Source organism: Manis javanica, chromosome X (assembly GCF_040802235.1).
Source record: "Manis javanica isolate MJ-LG chromosome X, MJ_LKY, whole genome shotgun sequence".
NCBI classification, from domain to species: domain Eukaryota; kingdom Metazoa; phylum Chordata; class Mammalia; order Pholidota; family Manidae; genus Manis; species Manis javanica.
Genome location: NC_133174.1, coordinates 46859652 through 46884062, shown reverse-complemented (window position 1 = coordinate 46884062; position 24411 = coordinate 46859652). Strand labels below are relative to the sequence as shown.

The following is a 24411-nucleotide window of genomic DNA, read 5'->3' as shown; positions in this document are numbered from 1 at the left end:
TAGTGACTATTGTAACTTTTCTGCCTTATGTTCCCTTTTCTTCCCCACAGGATCGTGATTCTAACTTATTTTTTGCTGAGTAATTTGACCCTTACATTTGTCATAGAACAGCTGTTTAGGCAGTATTTCACCAACGGAAAACAGAATCTTTTTAAATTCTGAACAATTGAAACCATTTTTTCCACATATTGTATGTGAGTTCATCTAGATATACCTGCACCATTTGCAAAGAGAAGACAATGACTGACTCTTAAACTGGGTGATATATTTGTGCCCAGGTGTCAACCTCTGGAGACAACATGGTGGAGTGTCAACTAGAGACACACAATAACAAGATGGTCACCTTCAAGTTTGATGTTGATGGTGATGCACCAGAAGATATTGCAGACTATATGGTAAGTATAGTAAAACTAAATTATGTGCTTTTCAGCATTTTCTGTTTCTTCTTTTCCTCTAACTCTTTCTCCATTTATTCAGAGCCATCTTATTTTAGGGTACTATGAGTTTAAAAAATTTGTACATAACTAAACTGACTATGATAAAGAGTAAGTCATTGGATCTTACCTGGTTTCAGTATATTTATCTGAAAAATATGAGTGGGTTTCATTAAGAGATGATCTAGGTTAGTGGTTTTTATCCCTGTCCACATGGTAAAATCACTAAAAGAACTTTTTAAAAAGGAATTCTGTTGTCTGGGTCCCGAATTAAATCAGAATATTTGGAGGTGATGCCCAAACTTCGATAGTTTGTAAAGTTCTCCAGGTAATTCTAATATGTTGGCTACTCATACATCTTAAATATAGGTGTTCAAGTAATGTTTGTCATTTCATTTAATTTTCATATTTTCTTTGAATTCTTAAGCTTAAGTTAGCATTTTTTCCCGTTTTGAACAGGGATGAGGTAAGGTAGCAGAAAGAATACATAATGCTTTTGTTTCTGCCAGTTCTCTTTGGATATGCATTCCTGGACAAGCAGAATTAAACATTTAAAAGTTAATAATTTTGTCAGTTCTTCTGCTTACTTAACAGTATTTTCTGAACTGTCTCTGGGCCATTCTTCATTACCTTTAGAGGTATTTCATTTTGTGGTTTGTGATTAAAGGCTATTGGGTTTGTACATCCTAATTTTAAACATAAACATTGCCTCAGTTCTTCAAATAATAATTTATAGAATGCCAGATTTTTAAAAAATACTGGCTTCATCTCTAGTAGATAGTGCCAATCTGATAAATGTCAGTGGTCTCAAAAATAGAATAATTTAATGTATTATGCAATGTTTCGTTGCTTGTTACTGTTAATTCTTTTGTGGCACTTGGATCTGTATACTTTATCTTTCTTTAGTGTAGTCACCATTGATAAAATATTATAATTTTGAAGAAACTAAATTTGTTCTTGTGAATAGACTTACTTTTACATTTGGACAGGTTGAAGATAACTTTGTGCTGGAAAGTGAGAAAGAAAAATTTGTAGAAGAGTTGAGGGCTATCGTAGGTCAAGCCCAAGAGATCCTTCATGTCCACTCTACTGCAGAAAGAACCACTGCAGTTGACTCTGTTACCATGGAATCCAACAGTAGCCAAGTAAGAGCAGTTGTTTAGCAAATCAGTCTTCTCAGATATGTATCAGGAACTTTTTAATTTATCTGTTCATTTTTAATCCAGACAGGATCATCTGAACAAGTACAGATAAATTCTGCATCCACTCAAACCAGCAGTAAGTATACTTAGTAAAATTTACCATTTGGCTTTTGAAGCAAGATATTTGGAGACTTTACACATCTTCATTGGGAAACATGTTAGACAACAAAGGAATTCAGAAAATTGTTGATGTAGTTTTTCCCACACTTTGAAAGCACATTATAGCCCAGAATAAGAAAGTAAAACCATTCTTCAAATTTCCTCCATGTGTTGGGTTATTTGATCTGATTAATTTATTTCTGAGTGTTGCATGGCATATTAACAGAAAAGCACTCACAATACTGATGACCTTTAACAGTTTGACTGTTTGAACTTAACTGGTAAGTTTTTTTCCCCCTGATATGAGATGGACAGGAAATTTCTTAAGTGAAATCATTATGTTCTAAGTTTGCTTCATGTTTTTAATAGTCATTAATATCTTGATTTCATTCCACCAGTAATATGTTTCTGTTGGCTCTGATCATGCTATGTTTTTGTAAATCAGACACCAGATAAACTTCCAGGGACTAAAAATGGAGCCTTCTGTTTGCTTTTCTGACTTTGTATCTCCATTCTTCTCAGCTCTGGCAATGGGTATATTTAGAGTATCTGGGATGGGGAGAAGAGCTTTAGACAGATGAGGCACTCTGAAGGAATTAGATGTTCTATGAAGAAGCAAAAAGTGGTGTTGGAGTCATGGAACCAGATACCATTACCCTGAAATTTAGTTTGTGTTAGGATACCCAGATCCGTCTTTGTCTTCTTTTTCTCATTAATGTGAGTCTGAACAGATTTCTTACTGACAAAGTAGGATAAAGTTTAAAAGAGAATTATTTATTTGAGTGAATTTAAAAAGTAGGAGTAAAGATGTAAAGGCTTATTTTATTTTTTGTCATATAGTAAAATTGACTTTTTTTTCTTTCGGTGTACAGTTCTATAAATTTCAATACTCATATATTTGTCTAAGCATCACCATAATCAGGATACGAAAGAGGAGATGTAAGTTTTAATGGAAAAAGTGCTTTCCATTTGTTCCCCAAAAATTGCCTTGCTTCTAATTGCCATTGATACAATGTTTGTTTCAGCAGAAGCTAAAAGCCTTCTCTAAGATATCTTGTGCTTAGTTCTTTAGGGGATTTGTCAGGGTTGGGAGGTCTGGTGTTATAAATTATACATATCTTAGTGCTGCTGGAAATGGAGATATAAGACAAGTTGATGTTTTAACCTGGTATCTTTGGTCATTAAGGTAAACATATTAACAATCGTTTAACATGCTAATTTTTAGTAATTCTTCCTACAGATGAATCTGCTCCTCAGTCATCCCCAGTTGGTCGGTGGCGATTCTGTATCAATCAAACAATAAGAAATCGTGAGGCTCAGTCTCCCCCTTCTCTTCGGCAGTCCATGTCTACACTTCCTGGGCTACATCTGCTTTCTGGTAAGTGTTCATTCTTTGCCAACTATATCCAGACTTGGAGAATGGGGATGCAAAATATATACCACCATATCTTTAACCTTTTTTCATGGGTGTTTTTTGCTTTTGAGAATTTTCATAAGCATTTTTGAAGATGCTAATATTAGGGTATAACTAAAGCCATTTTTTATTTAATATTTATGAAAAAAATGGGTTTTTTTTCCTTGACAGGTTGAATTCTGTGTATTTTGAGTCTTATTTATTAGTGTGCTTTCATACAGGTTCTCGTTTGCCCCTTGCTCCTCTTATCCCTTTTGAGTTTGGGTACTAGTCCATGCTTTGTACTTTTCTATGTATGCTTAGCCATTCTTTGTTACTGTTCCAGGTCCAAGAAACACAAGTTATAAGGAAAAATCACAGGACACACTGCCCACTCTAGAAAATAATCCATGCCACCGTGCACTTTTCACCTCCAAATCAGAACGCAAGGATGTAGTTGATGGTAAGATTTCTGAATATGCCAGTGTAGAAACTAAGCAGCCAGGTGTACTTTATCAACTGGAAGGTGACAGGCAGCTAATGGCACCACTTGCTAGTAGTTCCAGTTACACTGCTACTTCAGTTCGTGCAGTTCCAGTTGAATGTGAGGGACTCGCCAATCAAGCAGGCATATTTCTGCCAGTGCATCCATGTCATCAAACTGCCAGTCTGGCTGATGTACTTCTGGTTCCTCCTGGCGAGTCAACTCAGATTGCTGGTAGCTCTCTTACAACTCCGGCATTTGTGTCTGATCAAAAGCCTCAATCCTTATCAGTACAGCAGCCAACTGTGGATGCAGAGTTTATTTCCCAAGGAGAAACCACAGTGAACACTGAAGCAAGTTCTCCTAAGATGGTCATTACCACTCAGACCCACAGCCTTGAACCAACTACCCTTCTGTCCACTACTATCCTGGAATCAGATGGGGAAAGACCTCCAAAAATGGAGTTTACAGACAACCGAATTAAAACTCTGGATGAAAAATTAAGAAACTTGCTCTATCAAGAGCATAGCTTATCTAGCCTGTATCCTGAGAGTCAGAAGGATACCCAAAGCATAGACTCTCCATTTTCTTCCTCTATTGAAGATACACTTTCGTGTCCAGTGCCAGAAGTCATAGCCATCAGTCACAGTGGAATTCAAGATAGTTCTACACAGTCACCTAATTTTCAGCAGATAGGCTCTAAGATTCTGTCCAATGTGGCTGCGAGTCAGCCTGGTAACATATCAGTATTCAAAAGGGACCTGAATGTGATAACTTCTGTGCCCAGCGAATTATGTTTACATGTAAGTATCACTCTTTCTAACCAATTCCTTATCCTTATGCTTTTAAAGAAATACCTTCTTTTTTAAAGATCTGCCCTTTGAAATGAAATTGTCTATGTCACAAGATTCTGAGATCACAGGTATTTAAGAAGGGCATACATCTCTTGGGCTGCAGGTGCCCAGAACTCAGAAAGTTTGTAGACTTTGGTGAGAGAGCCGACTGGTGAATTAGCACAGAACTTGTGAGCAATGTTTACTTTTGTATTAATGAGAGAACAGAACTGATTGATACATTGATTCAGTGGGTAGGGAGATTTTACTTTTTGATTTCCACTTAAAAGGGCCTGTTCCCAATTTCCTTTCAAAAAAATTCCATGGTTTTAATTTAATCTTGTTTTGTGGGTTTTAATTTATTTGAAAAAAAATTTTAAGATAAGAATCATCCATAATCATATGACTTGCTTTTTTAAAGTTATGTAGTATGGGAACTTAATTTCCCTTTTCTATTCCTTCAAATCACAGAGGTAACCATTGTCTGGTGTCTATCTGCTATTTGGTATTTATCCTTCTTGACTTAAGCTTACACAGATCTATTTATTTATCTGTAACCCTTTATTCACAAAAATAGTATTGTGCTATATACATATTGGAGTGCAATTTGACTGTTTTCATTTTATAGTAGTATATCATAGACATATGTCTTAATCTTTACCATTGTATCTCTTTATTCCTGTTATATGTACTATATGTGTGTACATAAAATAAAATCCACTATACTTCTAACTGTATATAGTTGTTAATCAGTCTTCCCAGACATGGTTTTAATTAGCATACAAATATTTATAATATACATACTTATGAATATGTATTATATATTTACAAAGACACTGGTGCTTATTACATATGTGTGTGTGTATATAAATATATATATATATATACTTCTTTACATACATGGGCTACTCTGCATTTTTTCCATGTCAGTACACATAGTTCCACCTCACCTAACTTTTTCAACAATGGCATAATATCCCATTGGATCAATATAATTTAAATATTTATTTGCTAAACTAATAATTTTAAATCATGCAATTAATATATATACATGAAAGCAATTCAGAAGGATAGAAAATTAAAAGTAATTGTTTTGTTAACACCCTCTCACACCCCATCCCTCTCCCTAAACAATATTAAGTTCCTGGTTTTAATTCTTGTGGTCATGTCGATAATAGCTTGTAAATAATATACTTTTTTTATTTACTAATTTTGTACAATACCTATTGACTCACTGCTATGAAGGGTGGAGAAATCATTATGTTTTCCCTCTTGTCCTCTTTTCTTCCCTGTATACTTCCCAGTCTTTATTACTTACATTACTTTTTAACATTGGCAAAGGTGTAACATCTATATTTTTTTCTATAACAATTGGTTATGCTTTGTAGGTTGATAGAAACAATTGAAAATCAATAAGCAGCATTTATATTATTATATGTGTTATCTGATGATTATGTATTGTGATTAGAATCATTAAAAAATGAAATTTAATTTTGTCATTTAAACTTTGTTGCTCAAAGGAGACTCTTCCAGTTGTCACATTCAAATGGATTCTTTTGTTTGTTTCAAGTGTCCATTGATACATCTGGATCAAACTTAGCTGCCAATGTTTTTGGTGTCCTAGAATTCCTTTTCGTCCCTGCTGAAATGCTTCTATGAGTAATATTTTTAAGTACATTGCATGGGTGCTTTTTTTTAATGTCCAAAAATGTATTTATTTTGCTTCACACTTGATTGACAGTACAGATGATAGGATCAGTTTGAGTTAATTTTTGTATATGCTGTGATATTAGACTCCAGCTTCATTCTTTTGTGTGTGGCTCTGCAGTTGTTCCAGCACCATTTGTTATTTTCTTTGTTGTTATTATAAATGGAATTGTCTTAATTTCCTTTTCAGATCTTTCATTGCTAGCATATAGGAATAAACTGCTTTTTGACTATTGATGTTGTATCCTTCAACTTTGCTGAGTTTATTAGCTCTAATAGGTTTTGGTGTATTATTTAGGATTTTCTATGTAATATGTAAGATCATATTGTCTGTGAATATAGATAATTTTATTTCTTCATTTCCTGTTTTTCTTATCTATTAACTTCTCATTGTTTGCTTTCCATCTCTTTGTCCTTTTGCTTTTAGTACTGGGAGAATTTCTCAATTTTAAGCTGTTTCCTATCTTCTATTCAGGTGTTTTTTTAATGCAAGGATTGTATTTCTAATTTCTCTTGACTGTTCATTCTTTATGATATAGATGTAGCATATTCACACAACTCCTGGAGATATTAAAGTTTTATTCTGTGTTGTTAATGCTATTTCCTTGCCTATTTTTCTGTTTGTTGAGTTTAGTGTTTTCTTACAGTGTTGATTTCCTATGTTTGGAGATTCTTAGTTGTGTGCTCACCTTTCCTCCTTCTTTGTCTTTAAATGCAGTGTCTAATTACTGTAGCCTTCCTCCAGCAGTTGTGGCAAAGGCATGGGATGGGCTTCCTGGCACTGATATTGCAGCTTGTCTCTAATGCTGCCTGGGGGATGGCCCAGTAGCTAGTCTTCCTCCTGAGTCCTGTTGTTGCCGGGCAGCCACATCTGGGGAGGTCTCTCCCTGCAGAACTGCCTGGCTCTTCCTTCTTTGTACCTCAACCAGTTCATTCTTTCATTCAGTGATTATCTACTGAGCAGTGAATAAGTCAATATCTCTGTTTTTGTGGAGCTCACTTTCTAGTGGCAGAAGGTAGACCCTAAAAAATAAAGGGCTGTGATAGAAAGACTAGGGACTTAACTTTATATGGGGTGGTCATGGAAAGACTTGTATGTGGTGGTGACATTCACAGGTGGAAACCTGTTCAGGGAACCAAAAGAAGGGAAGTATTCTGAAATTATATTGAAGAGACAGATAGGAGACAGTTCATGTATAGCTTTATAGGCATTCTAGCCAACCACTCATCATTTTGGTTGGCCAGGGCTCTCCCCTGCTGCCCATATTTGCCACTTAAGTTTGCAGCATTTTGAAACAGTTCCTGTATATGTCATGAGCTGAATTTCCCCCATTTAATCATATATGCATGTGTTTACATCTGTTTTTCCTATCATGTCTGTGGACTTCATTTGGTAAGGGAGGCTAGAACTTGTATTTATTTGATCCAGTTATTACTTACTAAAAATCTTTTCTGTAATTTCAGTACAACCAATGCAACATGTTCTAAATTATGTATAATTCATAGTATTTTTCTCTTCATAAAAGGAGTATTATTACTAGTCCAAAATGGGACTTCAGAAAATAAAAACTGGTTGTTCAGAATTTTGCATTCAATAACTGCTGACTTGCCCTAAGTGTTTATAATGCTTACCTGAGACTGTGATCTTCCTTAGGGCCACTTAGGCTGTCTTCCTTCAGACAAATGCTAAGTCTCATTCTTTGAGTTTTTAAATATTCTTTTCATTTTCTAGATTAGAAGTGACCATTCTCATGTTTCCCAAAGTATTTGTGGTTGTATGTATTAATTTTTTGTATTAACTTTCATAGGGAATTTTTTAAAGTACTTACTTAGAATATAACAGTTAATCCTGGCTTTTTGGGGAGAGGGAGGGGAGGGCAAGAAGAGGGGACAGTGATTTTATAGCCAGCCATGACGTGATGTTAACAATTTTTAGAGCATGAATTTGAAATAATTTGGAGGTCCATTGTAAATTTCTGTGTGCTTACTTACATCAAGTAAGAAACTTGATTTGGTAATATTTCTCTGTAAATCTAAATGCCTAGATATCTTGTTTTTCTGTCACTATGTGTCAGGCATTTTAACTCTCAAGTAATATGAGCATAAATACAAATTTCATTTTAGAGCATTAGGGTTTCAGTAACGTGTTTTAGTAAACTGGTGCATATGAAGGAAACAGTTTTAATTTTCAGTTTTCAAAGTTGTTATAATGAAAATATTCTAGGGTGGAAGATTAACATTCTGCTCTTTTATTTATCTGAAGTCTAAATAATTGAAATCTTCAGGTTCAGTCTTATATTGGTACTATTAACACAATTATACATAGCATTCTATTTTTGATTACTGATTAGTCCATATAAGAAATTTGAGTGATATTAAACTGCTCCACTTTACCTAAATTATTACCATTTTGTATTTTCTCTTTTTGTTTCATTAGGAGATGTCCCCAGATGCTTCACTTCCAGGGGATCCAGAGGCCTATCCTGCTGCTGTGTCAAGCGGTGGAGCCATTCATCTGCAGACAGGAGGTGGATATTTTGGCCTAAGCTTTACTTGTCCTAGTCTCAAAAATCCTATTAGCAAGAAATCCTGGACTCGCAAATTAAAAAGCTGGGCATACAGGCTACGGCAGTCAACCAGCTTTTTCAAGAGATCAAAAGTCCGTCAAGGTAGTGTGCTTACAGTCAGGGACATAGACTAGGTAACATCACTTTTCATTTACTTCTGTTTTTTTTGTTGTTGTTGTTCATACACAAATCTTACCACTATTTCTGTGTGGCCCATGTATGTAACGCATCCCATTAATGTCATTGCCATTTTATTTTTCCTTTTGTAACTAATTTGGTTTTCTAGTTATTCATTTCATCTAGATACTAAGTCTTGGGATAAATCTTGAAATGTCTGATTTAGAGTTAAGGACTATTACAATGTTGCTTATTGCATTAACACTTTTTAATTATCTAGCAGGAGTTAAGCTTTTTCTACTTTTCTTCATTTTTGGTAGTATAAACAAATTTAGTTTTAAACAACTTTTCTCTTTTCTGCTTACAATTTGGCAAAACTTGCAGTGGAAACAGAAGATTTAAGATCAGCAGTTGCTCCTGATCCCATTCCTCTGACAGGAGAGTCCACAGCTGATACTAGGGCTTTGAGTAGATGTAAAGCAATGAGTGGATCATTTCAGCGGGGGCGGTTTCAGGTTTGTGTCTTTGAATTCTTATCTAAAAGGGCATTATAAAAGGTAACACCATTGAAGATCTTGGTCTGTAGATGACACTTATTTTAAATAAAGATCACTGTCATATTTAATTGGTTCCCCATACATGCATATCCTCACCTTTTGTGGCCATCTAGTAAATGTGAATCTAAAGAAATGGGGATTTTAGTAGCTGGAAGAGAGCACAGATATGGCTTCATTTTTTGGTGGCTGGTTGGATCATCTTTTCATAATTCTAGTTTCATGTCCTTAAGAATCTCATTAACTTTAATTATGAATTTTTTTAATTGTAGAAGTTTTTTTGAGCAGTATGAAGCCAACTCTCTTTACCAAGGAGCCCAATTGAAAGTTTTATACATGGGGAGCATAGATGGGACTTCTTAAATTTTGATATTGATACCTGTACATCACAGCAGACCATCCACTTGTCTGTGCCATATACTGGTAATGAGTATCTTTGTGGGTTTACTCTTTGGTTAAGCAGAGCCAGCCATTTTTGCCTTTTTGTATCTCAGGTGATTACAGTTCCTCAGCAGCAGTCAGTGAAAGTGACATCATTTGGAATCGAATACATACGAGCATTCAATAAAGTGACAAGCCATTCTAGTGAAGAAGCTCTAGCCATTACTGAAGTAGCAAAGTCTCAGTTGGTAGAAATAGAACCTGCCACACACCATCCACAAACTTCATTTTCTTATCAGAAATTTCAAGCTCTTCACGAAACCTTTAAAGAAGATAAAAGGATTCCCCAACAAATAGACAACTTCTCGTCTTTCAGCACAACTTGTGAGACTGATCTATCTTTGATGACCCCAGAGAATAAATTGGAAGAAAATTCAGCCACAGAAAGTAGCATGCAGTCTGGATATGAACTGTTGCTTAAAGAGAGAAAGATACTTACTGCTGGGAAACAGGCTAGCTCTGATAATGAATTTTTAGCCACTCCTGCTGGCAGAGGGAAGTCAGTGGCAAAGACTGGTCTAGAGAGTGATCAGTGTCTACCACTCCATGAAGAAAAAGCCTATGCTCAAACACCAAGCTCACTCTTCTATTCGCCATCTTCCCCAATGAGTAGTGATGATGAGTCAGAAATAGAGGATGAGGACTTGAAGGTGGAGCTTCAAAGATTACGAGAAAAGTAAGGACTATTTTTCTTTTGTCACAAATCTGGTTGCCCTGGGTTTTAGAGAGCTAATTATTTGATTGGCAGCTTTTTAAGGATTGGTGACATTTTGATAATTTGAACATTTTTATGACTGAAAACTACAAAGACAGCATCAGCTCCCACAGATGAAGGGCTCAGTCCCACAAGGCTGTCCCCCCTTTAGATGCCAATCACAAGTCCAGTTAGTATTAGCTATGCTTCTGACCCACCTGTTATAAATTAAACGTTCCCATAAACCCCTCCTGCGGTTTGATTAATTTGCTAGAGTGGCTCACAGAACTCAGGAAAATGGTTTACTTACTATATTGTCAGTTTGTTATAAAAAGATACAACTCAGGAGCAGTCAGATGGCAAGGTATAGGGGAAGAGGTGTAGAGCTTCCATTCTCTCCTTAATGGACATTTCAGTTCTACCCCATGTTTTGCTTATGTGAATAATGTTGAACTGAACACTCATATTTTTACATATTTATTTTTACATACATATTTGGGTTGAAATGTATATATATTTTAATTTCATATTGATAGATACCTCTAAGATTGTCCAGTGTAGCTTTTACACACCAAACAAAAATATGTGAAATTGCCTATTTCCCACTTCTTAGCAACATTTAATTAGGTATTATTGATCCTTTTAGTTTTATTCCAATCAGATAGCTTGAAAATAAAAGAATTGTTTTCTTCTAATTGATAGTTAGGTTGCACGTCATCTCATATTTATTGGTTACTTGTATTTCCTCCTCTTTGGAGTAACCTTTTCATTTTTTCCCCCTTTTTTCTATAATGTCATTGCTTTTTTTCTTACTGATATTTAGGAACTATATATTCTGAATGTTAACCTTCTGTATGTTGCAAGTATTTTCTTCCTGTTGATACTTGCAACATACAATAAAGAAAATATTTTCAGTACTATGTGACTTTAGATTTTGTTTGTCTTTCTTCACTCTGTTGGAGTTTTAGAAATTTGTTGTCAATTTGTTCATCTTTTCTTTATGTCTGATTAGCTTAATGTTATACTTAGGAAGGCATATCCCATCCTAAAATTGTGAAAATAGTCTGTATTTCCACGTTCTTAATCTAAATTCCCTGTTTAACTTCACTTGTACTGGTGTAGTTTCTCAGCTCATCTGTATGGTGCCAGTGCCATTAAAGTGCATTCTGCATGATTTTTATTCAGACACATTCAGGAGGTGGTAAATCTTCAAACCCAGCAGAATAAGGAGCTGCAGGAGCTCTATGAACGCCTTCGAGCAATTAAAGATAGCAAAATCCAATCATCAGAGATTCCTCTGCTACCTTCATCACCACGCAGACCAAGATCTTTCAAAAGCAAACTTCGCAGCCGCCCCCAGTCCTTGACACATGTGGACAGTGGTGCAGCTGCTACAGGTAAATCAATCTTAAACATGATTAAAATAAACTGGTCAAATATTAGCAAAATTAGAAAAATAATAAATGATACTATAATTATTAAGCTTAAGATGATTTAAATAAGTGCAGATTATTCTGAGATTCTTTTGTACCTTTTTGGTGTTAATTGTTTTGTTATGAAATAATGGTGAGGATAGAGAAAATATTTTGGAGAACAGATGGGTGTCCTTTATGTTTTCATTTGGAAAACAAACACCTGAAACTCAATTTCAATCCCCCAAAGAGCTTTTAAAATGTGATTAGTCAAAAGGAACTGGTTGACTAACATTCAGAGTTTGTTGATAACAAAGAAAATCATAAAAACACAGTCATGTTCTATCTGATGTAAGAGATCTTTATTTTTATGAGAATATTAGAAAAATGTACTTCTTTGATTTTGAAAAAAAGAGTATCAGTCTCTACTTAACTAATAAGGAACTGTTAATCAGGTCAGACTTCCTTGGTTACAGGCGCATAGTCAAGGTGGGGGTTGAGGGTGAACTGTAAGGATATAGGTGAGATCTCAATAAAATTTGTGGTATGCAGAATAATAGACCCCCTAAGATGTCCATGGACAAATACCTGGAAACCTGTGGCTAGGTTTGGTTATATGGCAAAGGGGAATTGAGGTTATAGATGGAATCAAGGTTGCTAATCAACTGACTTTAAAATAGGCAGATTATTTTGGATTTTGCAGGTGGGCCCAATGTAATCACAAAGGTCCTTTAAAGTAGAAGAGGGATTCAGAAGACAGAGTCAGAGACTCAGAAGACAGAGTCAGAGAAAAGATGTGAGGAGAGAAACACTGTCAGAGAGATGCAATATTGCTGGTGTTAAAGATGGAGGAAGAGGGCCACTCCACAACCCCTAGAAGCTAGAAAAGGTTGGGGAACCGATCTCTAGAGCTCCCAGAAGGAACACAGCACTGCCAACACCTTGATTGTAGCTGTATGAGACCCATGTTGAACATCTAAGCTACACAACTATAAGAATTTTAAGATAGTAAGTTTCTACTATTTTAGGGCACTAATCTGTGGTAATCAGTTACAGCAACAATAAACTAATACAGAACTCAAGAAGCGGAACTTTATTTTGATTATACTCATAAAGTTAGAAACTGCAGGGTATGAGGACAGCTTTGGGAGTTTAATAGCAGAAGCATGTGGACCTCCAGTTTAATGCACTAATTGCTGTACTTTTCTTTTCTTTTTTTGTTCCCAACTGACTTACTCTTCTTTTAATTGATCTATTGTTGATACACATCTTGTCTTGATTTCAACTATACAACACAGTGGCTCAATAGTTACCCACCTGTTCATTTTTTTAAATTTTGTTCGCCTTGCCTGAAGAGATGTATCCTGGAAAAAACTGCTCATATTTATGTTCAAGAGATTTTTGCCAGTTTACTCTAAGAGTAGTATGGTTTCATGACTTCTATTCAGGTATTTAGTCCATTTTGAGTTTAATTTTGTGTATGGAGTTAGACAATAATCCAGTTTCATTCTCTTTCACGTATATGTCTAGTTTCCCAACACCATTTATTGAAAAGGCTGTCTTTTCCCCGTGTATATCCATGGGTCCTTTATCGTATATTAATTGACCATATGTGCATGAGTTTATATCTGGTCTGTCTATTCTGTTGCATTGATCTATGGGTCTGTTCTTGTACCACTATCAAATTGTCTTGATTACTGTGGCTTTGTAGTAGAGCTTGAAGTTGGGCAGCATAATGCCCCCAGCTTTGTTCTTTCTTCTCAGGATTGCTTTGGCTATTCGGGGTCTTTTGTGATTCCATATGAATTATAGAACTATTTGCTCTACTTCGTTGAAGAATGCTGTTGGTATTTTGATAGGAATTGCATTGAACCTGTACATTGCTTTAGGCAGGATGGCCATTTTAACAATATTAATTCTTTCTATCTATAAACATGGGATGTGTTTCCATTTGTTGGTATCTTCTTTAATTTATCTCATTAGTGTCTTGTAGTTTTCAGGGTATAGGTCTTTCACTTCCTTGGTTAGTTTTATTCCTAGGTATTTTGTTCTTTTTGATGCAACTATAAATGGAATTCTTTTCCTGATTTCTCTTTCTTCTAGTTCGTTAGTATATAGGAATGCTGTGGATCTCTGTGTGTTGATTTTCTATCCTGCAACTTTGCTGTGTTCAATTATTAGTTCTGAATTAGAAAAGACATATCCATTTTGGGGTGGATTCTTTAGGGTTTTTCATTTGCAACATCATGTCACCTGCAAAAGTGACAGTTTAACTTCATTGTTACTAATCTTGATGAATTTCACTTCTTTCTGTAGTCTAATTGCCGTGGCTAAGACGTCCAGTACTATGTTGAATGAAAGTGGGGAAAGTGGGCATCATTGTCTTGTTCCCAATCTTAGAGGGAAAGCTTTCAGCTTTTCACAGTTAAGTATGATGTTGGCTATGGGTTTGTCATATATGGCCTTTCTTATGCTGAGGTACTTGCCCTCCATACCCATTTCGTAAAGTTTTTATAATGAATAGATGTTGAATTCTGTTGAATGCTTTTTGAGCATCTATGGAGATTATCATGTGATTTTTGTCCTTTTTGTTGATGTAGTGCATGATGTTGATGGATTTTTGAATATTGAACCATCCTTGGATTCCTGGAATAAATCCCACTTGTTCGTGATGGATGATCTTTTTGATGTATTTTTTAATTTGGTTTTCTAATATACTGTTGAGGATTTTTGCATCTATGTTCATCAGGGATATTGGTCTGTGATTTTCTTTTTTTGTGGTGTCTTTGTTTTTGGTATTAGAGTGATGCTGGCATCAAACAATGAGTATGCAAATATTCTCTCCTCCTCTACTTTTTGGAAAACTTTAAGGTGGATGGGTATTAGATCTTCTCTAAATGTTTGATAAAATTCAGCAGTGAAGGCATCTGGTTCAGGAATTTTGTACTTAAGTAGTTTTTTGATTACAAGTTCAATTCATTGCTGGAATTTGGTTTGTTCTGAATTTCTGTTTCTTCCTGGGTTAGTCTTGAAGTTTGTATTTTTCTAGAAAGTTATCCACTTCTGGGTTATACAATTTGTTAGCATATAATTTTTCATGGTGTTCTCTAATAATTCTTTATATTTCAGTGCTGTCCATAGTGATTCTTCCTTTCTCATTTCTGATTCTGTTTATGTGTGTACACTCTCTTTTTTCTTCATAATTCTGGCTAGGGGTTCATCTATTGTGTTTATTTTCCTGGACAACCAGCTACTGTTTTCATTGATTGTTTCTATTGTTTTATTCTTCTCAATTTTATTTATTCCCGCTCTCATCTTTATTATGTCTCTCCTTCTGCTGACTCTGGGCCTCATTTGTTCTTCTTTTTCTGGTTTCATTAATTATGAGTGCAGACTGTTCATTTGGGATTGCTTTTCTTTCTTGAGGCAGGCCAGTATTGCTATATACTTTCCTCTTAGAATGGCCTTCACTGCTTTGCACCGATGTTGGGGTGTTGAGTTATTGTTGTCATTTGTCTGCATATATTGCTTGATCTCTGTTATTATTTGGTCATTGATCCATTGATTCTTTTGGAACATGTTCTTAAGCCTCCATGTGTTTGTGGGCTTTTTCATTTACTTTGAGTAATTTATTTATACTTTCATACCTTTGTGGTCTGAGAAGCTGGTTGGTAAAATTTCAATCTTTTGAATTTACTAAGGCTCTTTTTGTGGCCTAGTATATGATCCATTCTTGAAACTGTTCCATCTGCACTTGAGAAGAATGTGTATCTTGCTACTTTTGGGTGGAGTGTTCTGTAGATGTCTGTTAGGTCCAACTGTTCTAATGTGTTGTTCAGTGCCTCTGTCTCCTTACTTATTTTCTGTCTGGTTCATCTGTCTTTTGGAGTGAGTGGAGTGTTGCAGTCTCCTAAAATGAATGCATTGCATTCTGTTTTCCCCTTCAGTTCTATTAGTATTTGTTTCACATAGGTAGGTGCTCCTGTGTTGGGTGCATAGATATTAATAATGGTTATATCCTCTTGTTGGAGTGTCCCCTTTATCATTGTATAATGTCCTTCTTTGTCTCTTGTTACTTTCTTTGTTTTGAAGTCTATTTCGTCTGATACAAGTTCTGCAGTGTGTACTTTTTTCTCCCTGTTCGTTGCATGAAATATCTTTTTCAAACACTTCATATTTAGTCTGTGTATGTCTTTGGGTTTGAAGAGACTCTCTTGCAGGCAGCGTACAGATGGGTCTTCTTTTTTTATCCATTCAATGACTCATATGTCTTCTTTGTTTTTGCTATCATAAATCTACAATTACATGAAGAACACTATGTTTACCAGGATCCCCGCTTCACCAAGTCCCCCACACATACCCCTTAACAGTCACTATCCATCAGTGTAGAAAGATGCTATAAAATCACTACTTGACTTCTCTGTGTTATAGAGGCCGCCCCGTACCCCCTCCACATTATAGATACTAATTGTAATGACCCCTTTCTATTTCCCACCCCTATCGCTCCCTTCCCACCCATCCTCCCAAGTCCCTTTCCTTTTGGTAACTGTTAGTCCATTTGTGGGTTCTGTGATTTTGCTGCTGTTCGGTTCCTTCAGTTTTTTCTCTCTTGTACACCACATATGAGTGAAATCATTTGGTACTTGTTTTACTCTGCCTGGCTTATTTCTCTGAGCATAATACCCGCTAGCTCCATCCATGTTGTTGCAAATGGTAGGATTTGTTTTCTTCTTATGGCTGAAAAATATTCCATTGTTTATATGTACCAAATCTTTATCCATTCATCGACTGATGGACACTTAGGTTGCTTCCATTTCTTGGCTATTGTAAATAGTGCTGTGATAAATATAGGGGTGCATCTGTCTTTTCCAAACTGGGCTGCTGCATTCTTGGGGTAAATTCCTAGAAGTGGAATTCGTGGGTCAAATGGTATTTCTATTTTGAGCATTTTGAGAAACCTCCATACTGCTTTCCACAATGGTTGAACTAATTTACATTCCCAACAGCAGTGTAGGAGGGTTCCCCTTTCTCCACACCCTTGTCAACACTTGTTGTTTATCTGTTGGATGGTGGCGATCCTTACTGGTGTGAGGTGATATCTCATTGTGGTGTTAATTTGCATTTCTCTGATGACAAGCAATGTGGAGCATCCTTTCATGTCTCTGTTGGCCATCTGAATTTCTTCTTTAGAGAACTGTCTATTCAGTTCCTCTACCCATTTTTGCATGGATTATTTGTTTTTTGTTTGTTGAGGTGTGTGAGCTCTTTGTATATTTTGGATGTCATCCCTTTATCGGATCTGTCATTTATGAATATATTCTCCCATACTGTAGGATACATTTTTGTTCTATTGATGGTGTGCTTTGCTGTACAGAAGCTTTTCAGCTTGATCTAGTCCAACTTGTTCATTTTTGCTTTTGTTTCCCTTTCCCTGGGAGATATGTTCCTGAAGAAGTCACTCATTTTTATGTCCATGAGATTTTTGCCTATGTTTTTTTCTAAGAGTTTTATGGTTCCATGAATTACATTCAAGTCTTTGATCCATTTCAAAATTACGTTTGTGTATGGGGTTAGACAGTGATCCAGTTTTGTTTTCTTACGTGTAGCTGTCCAGTTTTGCCAGCACCATCTGTTGAAGAGACTGTCATTTCCCCATTGTATGTCCATGGCTCCTTTATGAAATATTAATTGACCGTATATGTTTGGGTTAATGTTTGGAGTCTCTACTCTGTTCCACAGGTCTGTGGCTCTGTTTTTGTGCCAGTACCAAATTGTCTTGATTACTTTGGCTTTGTGGTAGAGCTTGACGTTGGGGAGCGAAATCCTCCCTACTTTATTCTTCCTTCTCAGGATTCCTTTGGCAATTTAGGGTCTCTGGTGTTTCCATATGAATTTTTTAACTATTTGTTCCAGTTCATTGAGGAATGCTTTTGGTAGTATGATAGGGATTGCATCAAATCTGTGTATTGCTTCTGGGCAGAATGGCCATTTTGATTATATTAATTCTTCCTAACCAGGAGCATGGGATGAGTTTCCATTTGTTAGTGTCCCCTTTAATTTCTCTTAAGAGTGTCTTGTAGTTTTCAGGGTACAGATCTTTCACTTCCTTGGTTAGGTTTATTACTAGGTATTTTATTCTTTTTGATGCAGTTGTGAATGGAATTGTTTTCCTGATTTCTCTTTCTATTAGTTCATTGTTAGTGTATAGGAAAGCCACAGTTTTCTGTGCATTAATTTTATATCCTGCAACTTTGCTGAATTCCGATATTAGTTGTGGTAATTTTGGAGTGGAGTCTTTAGAGTTTTTTATGTACAATATCATGTCATCTGCAAATAGGGACAGGTTGACTTCTTCTTTACCAATCTGGATTCCTTGTATTTCTTTGTTTAGTCTAATTGCCATGGCTAGGACCTCCTTTACTATGGTGAATAACAGTGGGGAGAGTGGGCATCCCTGTATTCTTCCTGAACTCAGAGGAAAAGCTTTCAGCCTCTCGCTGTTCAGTATGATGTTAGCTGTGGGATTATCATATATGGCCTTTATTATGTTGAGGTACTTGCCCTCTATGCCCATTTTGTTGAGAGTTTTTATCATGAATGGATGTTGAATTTTATTGAATGCTTTTTCAGCATCTATGGAGATGATCATGTGGATTTGTCCTTCTTTATGTTGATGTGGTGAATGATGTTGATGGATTTTCAAATGTTGTACCATGCTCGCATCTCTGGGATGAATCCCACTTGGTCATAGTGTATGATCCTTTTGATGTATTTTTGAATTCGGTTTGCTAATATTTTGTTGAGTATTTTTGCATCCACATTCATCAGGAATATTGGTCTGTATTTTTCTTTTTTCTCAATGCACAATCTTTAATCCACCCCAAGCCTAATTCTCATCAGTCTACAATCTTCTGAAGCATAACGAACAAGTTCTTACATGGTGAACAAATTCTTACATAGTGAATAAGTTCTTACATGGTGAACAGTACAAGGGCAGTCATCACAGAAACTTTCGGTTTTGATCACACATTATGTACTATAAACCACCAGGTCAAATATGAATATTCGTTTGATTTTTATACTTGATTTATATGTGAATCCTACATTTCTCCATTATTATTATTATTATTATTATTATTTTTATTTTTAATAAAATGCTGAAGTGGTAGGTAGATGCAAGATAAAGGTAGGAAACATAGTTTAGTGTTGTAAGAGAGCAAATGTAGATGATCAGGTGTGTGCCTGTAGACTAAGTGTTAATCAAAGCTAGAACAGGACAAGAAAACATCCACGGATGCAGAAGCTTTCTCTCAAAACAGTGGGGTGAGGTACTAAGCCTCAACTCTGTTGATCCCCAATTTCTCACCTGATGGCCCCCCTGCAACTGTGCCTGTCTTAGGTTGTTCCTCCCTTGAGCAATCTTACCCGTCTCTGCCTAACCAATCATCTTCCAGGGCCATATAGGTAAATGTAAAGTTGGTAAGTGAGAGAGAAGCCATATTGTTTGAAAAGGTTAGCTTTTTACTTCTTTGCAGATTTATGCCCTGTGGCTTCTATGCCAAGCATTTGTCTTGAGGTATCGTTACCACTTGGAAGAATTATGATACTCGGTAAATTCGATATGAGGCATGAATTCTATTTAAGGGTTGTAATTAGGAAGGAAGAAGAAAAGCTATAGAAGTAGCAGATGGAAGAAAACATGGGAAGATTGATTATTTCTTTGACATATCTTCTTGTAGAGTAACTTAAGCTTTATAGGTTTTAAACTACTAATTAAATTGCGCACACACATTAACATAATAGGAATACAGTTACATAACCAAAGCAGACCTATAATTACCAGCTGTCTCCAGTGAAACCAAGAAAACTAGATAGGAACCATAGGCATTTGTGAAAATTTATCTATGATATGATGGATATTGTCCGACTGAACTTGAACAGTCTGAGAGAAATCAGACAAATTAAAACAACCCATTCCTAGGAACTGTACACATCCCATATGTTCTTTTAACAGTAGATAGTCTGTAGTTGTAAGATTTTGGAGAACTACAACTTGCACTTCTCCTAATTCTTGGTTGAGTTCCAACAGTATAGATCCAGTCAAATTTGTTGTTTTACTGTATGCACAGGCCAGCTTAGATATTTCCTTCTTCATTCCCATGGCAAGTCCAGGAACCGGTGGGATGAATGTATCTACAACTGTAGCAGCGCCTGGATCTTTTTTGAGGTTTTTTGATGATCATCTTCTGGTATGACTCTTTCAGAGAGTGCTGATGTTGGAAGTTCTTCATATCGTATCTTAATTCGTTATCTGTGTAGCCAAATTATGCTTTGATCCCTTGTATAAATACAAACAGACTCTTTGCCCACACTTTGATATGCCCTTTATACCATTGTGTAGAACTCATTGAAGGTCACCACACAGGAACTACTTTTTTTTTTAAGAGAAAGGAATATTATTAGAAAAATATACCTCCATAGCCGATCATCTGACACCCTTTAAGTGATCAAAATTAAGGATATTTAAAGCATGCATTAATTGTTGATTTACAGTTAGTTTTATCGTATCAGGGAGTAATCCCCCTTTTCTTTCTTTCTTTTTTTTTGTTAACATTAATCTACTCTTACATGAATAACACTATGTCTACTAGGCTCTTCCTTATACCAGGTCCCCCCAACAAACCCCCCTACAGTCACCATCCATCAGCATAGCAAAATGCCGCAGAATCGCCACTTGTCCTCTCTGTGCTGCACAGCCCTCCCCTTTCTCCCACCTCCCCCATTATGCATGCTAATCTTAATACCCCCTTCTTCCCCCCACCTTATACCTCCCTACCCACCCTTACTCCCCAGTCCCTTTCCCTTTGGTACCTGTTAGTCCATTCTTGGGTTCTGTGATTCTGCTGCTGTTTTGTTCCGTCAGTTTTTCCTTTGTTCTTATACTCCACAGATGAGTGAAATCATTTGGTATTTCTCTTTCTTCACTTGGCTTATTTCACTGAGCATAATACCCTACAGCTACATTCATGTTGCTGGAAATGGTAGGATTTGCCCTCTTCTTATGGCTGAGTAATATTCCATTGTGTATATGTACCACATCTTCTTTATCCATTCATCTACGATGGACATTTAGGTTGCTTCCAATTCTTGGCTATTGTAAATAGTGCTGCGATAAACATAGGGGTGCATCTGTCTTTCTCAAACTTGATTGCTGCGTTCTTAGGGTAAATTCCTCGGAGTGGAATTCCTGGGTCAAATGGTAAGTCTGTTTTCAGCATTTTGAGGAACCTCCATACTGCTTTCCACAATGGTTGAACCAGTTTACATTCCCACTAGCAGTGTAGGAGGGTTCGCCTTTCTCCACAGCCTTGCCAATATTTGTTGTTGTTTGTCTTTTGGATGGTAGCCATCCTTACTGGTGTGAGGTAATACCTCATTGTAGTTTGAATTTGCATTTCTCTGGTAATTAGGAATGTGTTGCATCTTTTCATGTGTCTGTTGGCCATCTGTATTTCTTTTTTGGAGAACTGTCTGTTCAGTTCCTCTGCCCATTTTTTAATTGGGTTTTTTGTTTTTTGTTGAGGCATGTGAGCTCTTTATATATTTTGAACGTCAAGCCTTTATTGGATCTGTCATTTACAAATATATTCTCCCATACTGTAGGGTTCCTTTTTGTTCTATTGATGGTGTCCTTTGCTGTACAGAAGCTTTTCAGCTTGATATAGTCCCACTTGTTCATTTTTGCTGTTGTTTTCCTTGCCCGGGGAGATATGTTCAAGAAGAGTTCACTCATGTTTATGTCTAAGAGGTTTTTGCCTATGTTTTTTTCCAAGAGTTTAATGGTTTCATGACTTACATTCAGGTCTTTGATCCATTTTGAATTTACTTTTGTATATGCGGTTAGACAATGGTCCAGTTTCATTCTCCTACATGTAGCTGTCCAGTTTTGCCAGCACCATCTGTTGAAGAGACTGTCATTTCGCCATTGTATGTCCATGGCTCCTTTATCAAATATTAATTGACCATGTATATTTGTGTTAATGTCTGGAGTTTCTAGTCTGTTCCACTGATCTATGGCTCTGTTCTTGTGCCAGTACCAAATTGCCTTGATTACTATGGCTTTATAGTAGAGCTTTAAGTTGGGGAGTGAGAGCTCCCCTACTTTATTCTTCTTTTTTAGGATTGCTTTGGTTATTTGGGTTCTTTGGTGATTCCATATGAATTTTTGAATTACTTCTTCCAGTTCATTGAAGAATGTTGCTGGTAATTTGATAGGGATTGCATCAAATTTGTATATTGCTTTGGGCAGGATGGCCATTTTGACAATATTAATTCTTCATAGCCACAAGCATGGGATGAGTTTCCATTTGTTAGTGTCCCCTTTAATTTCTCTTAAGAGTGTCTTGTAGTTTTCAGGGTACAGATCTTTCACTTCCTTGGTTAGGTTTATTACTAGGTATTTTATTCTTTTTGATGCAGTTGTGAATGGAATTGTTTTCCTGATTTCTCTTTCTATTAGTTCATTGTTAGTGTATAGGAAAGCCACAGTTTTCTGTGCATTAATTTTATATCCTGCAACTTTGCTGAATTCCGATATTAGTTGTGGTAATTTTGGAGTGGAGTCTTTAGGGTTTTTTATGTACAATATCATGTCATCTGCAAATAGGGACAGGTTGACTTCTTCTTTACCAATCTGGATTCCTTGTATTTCTTTGTTTAGTCTAATTGCCATGGCTAGGACCTCCTTTACTATGGTGAATAACAGTGGGGAGAGTGGGCATCCCTGTATTCTTCCTGAACTCAGAGGAAAAGCTATCAGCCTCTCGCTGTTCAGTATGATGTTACCTGTGGGATTATCATATATGGCCTTTATTATGTTGAGGTACTTGCCCTCTATGCCCATTTTGTTGAGAGTTTTTATCATGAATGGATGTTGAATTTTATTGAATGCTTTTTCAGCATCTATGGAGATGATCATGTGGATTTGTCCTTCTTTATGTTGATGTGGTGAATGATGTTGATGGATTTTCAAATGTTGTACCATGCTCGCATCCCTGGGATGAATCCCACTTGGTCATGGTGTATGATCCTTTTGATGTGTTTTTGAATTCGGTTTGCTAATATTTTGCTGAACATTTTTGCATCTATCTTCATCAGGAATATTGGTTTATAGTGTTCTTTTTTGGTGGGGTCTTTGCCTGGTCTTGGTATTAGTGTGATGTTGGCTTCATAGAATGAGTTTGGGAGTATTCCCTCCTCTTGTATTTTTTGGAAAACTTTACGGAGAATGGGCATTATGTCTTCTCTGTGTGTCTGATAAAATTCCGAGGTTAATCCATCTGGCCCGGGGGTTTTGTTCTTGGGTCGTCTTTTGATTCCTGCTTCAATTTCATTGCTTGTAATTGGTCTGTTTAGATTGTCTGTTTCTTTCTGGGTCAGTTTTGGATGGTTGTGTTTTTCTAAGAAGTTGTCCATTTCTCTTAGGTTTTCCAGCTTGTTAGCATATAGGTTTTCATAGTATTCTCTAATAATTCTTTGTATTTCTTTGTGGTCCTTCGTTATTTTTCCTTTCTCTTTTCTGATTCTGTTGATGTGTGTTTACTCTCTTTTTCTCGTAATAAGTCTGGCTAGATGCTTATCTATTTTTTTTATTTTCTCAAAGAACCAGCTCTTGGTTTTGTTGATTTTTTTCTATTGTTTCATTCTTCTCAGTTTTATTTCTTATCTGATCTTTATTATGCCCCTCCATCTGCTGACCTTAGGCCTCATTTGTTCTTCTTTTTCCAATTTCTATAATTGTGGCATTAGACTATTCATTTGATATTGTTCTTCCTTCTTTAGATATGCCTGAATTGCTGTATACTTTCCTCTTAAGACTGCTTCTGCTGCGTTCCACAGAAGTTGTGGCTTTGCGTTGTTGTTGTCATTTTTTTACCATATATTGCTGGATCTCCATTTTAATTTGGTCGTAGAGCAATTGATTATTTAGGAGCATTTTTTTAAGCCTCCATGTGTTCGTGAGCCTTCTTTCTTTCTTTGTACAATGTATTTCTAGTTTTATACTTTTGTGGTCTGAAAAGTTGGTTGGTAGGATTTCAATTTTTTGGAATTTACCTTGGCTCTTTTTGTGGCCTAGTATGTGGTCTATTCGGAGAATTTTCCATGTGCGCTTGTGAGGAATGTGTATCCTGTTGCTTTTGGATGTAGAGTTCTATAGATGTCTATTAGGTCCATCTGTTGTAGAGTGTTATTCAGTGCCTCTTTGTACTTACTTATTTTCTGTCTGGTGCATCTGTCCTTTGGAATGAGTGGTGTGTTGAAGTCTCCCAAAATGAATGCATTGCATTCTATTTCCTCCCTTAATTCTGTTATTATTTGTTTCACATATGTTGGTGCTCCTGTATTGGGTGCATATATGTTTACAATGGTTATGTCCTCTTGTTGGACTGAGCCCTTTATCATTATGTAATGTCC

The 24411-nt window shown here is 36.2% G+C and overlaps 1 protein-coding gene across 2 annotated transcripts in view; it reads left to right on the top strand.

Annotated features, from left to right (window-relative positions):
• Nucleotides 1-24411, top strand: part of WNK3 (WNK lysine deficient protein kinase 3) — a 329776-nt gene that overhangs the window by 216588 nt on the left and 88777 nt on the right. For both annotated transcript variants that reach the window (XM_073227358.1, XM_037010755.2), the window contains exons 13-21: nt 279-395; nt 1424-1579; nt 1661-1712; nt 2976-3113; nt 3475-4415; nt 8590-8680; nt 9221-9351; nt 9885-10507; nt 11711-11922. In XM_073227358.1, the coding sequence (XP_073083459.1) occupies nt 279-395; nt 1424-1579; nt 1661-1712; nt 2976-3113; nt 3475-4415; nt 8590-8680; nt 9221-9351; nt 9885-10507; nt 11711-11922 (2461 nt within the window). The remainder of the gene's footprint in view (nt 1-278; nt 396-1423; nt 1580-1660; nt 1713-2975; nt 3114-3474; nt 4416-8589; nt 8681-9220; nt 9352-9884; nt 10508-11710; nt 11923-24411) is intronic.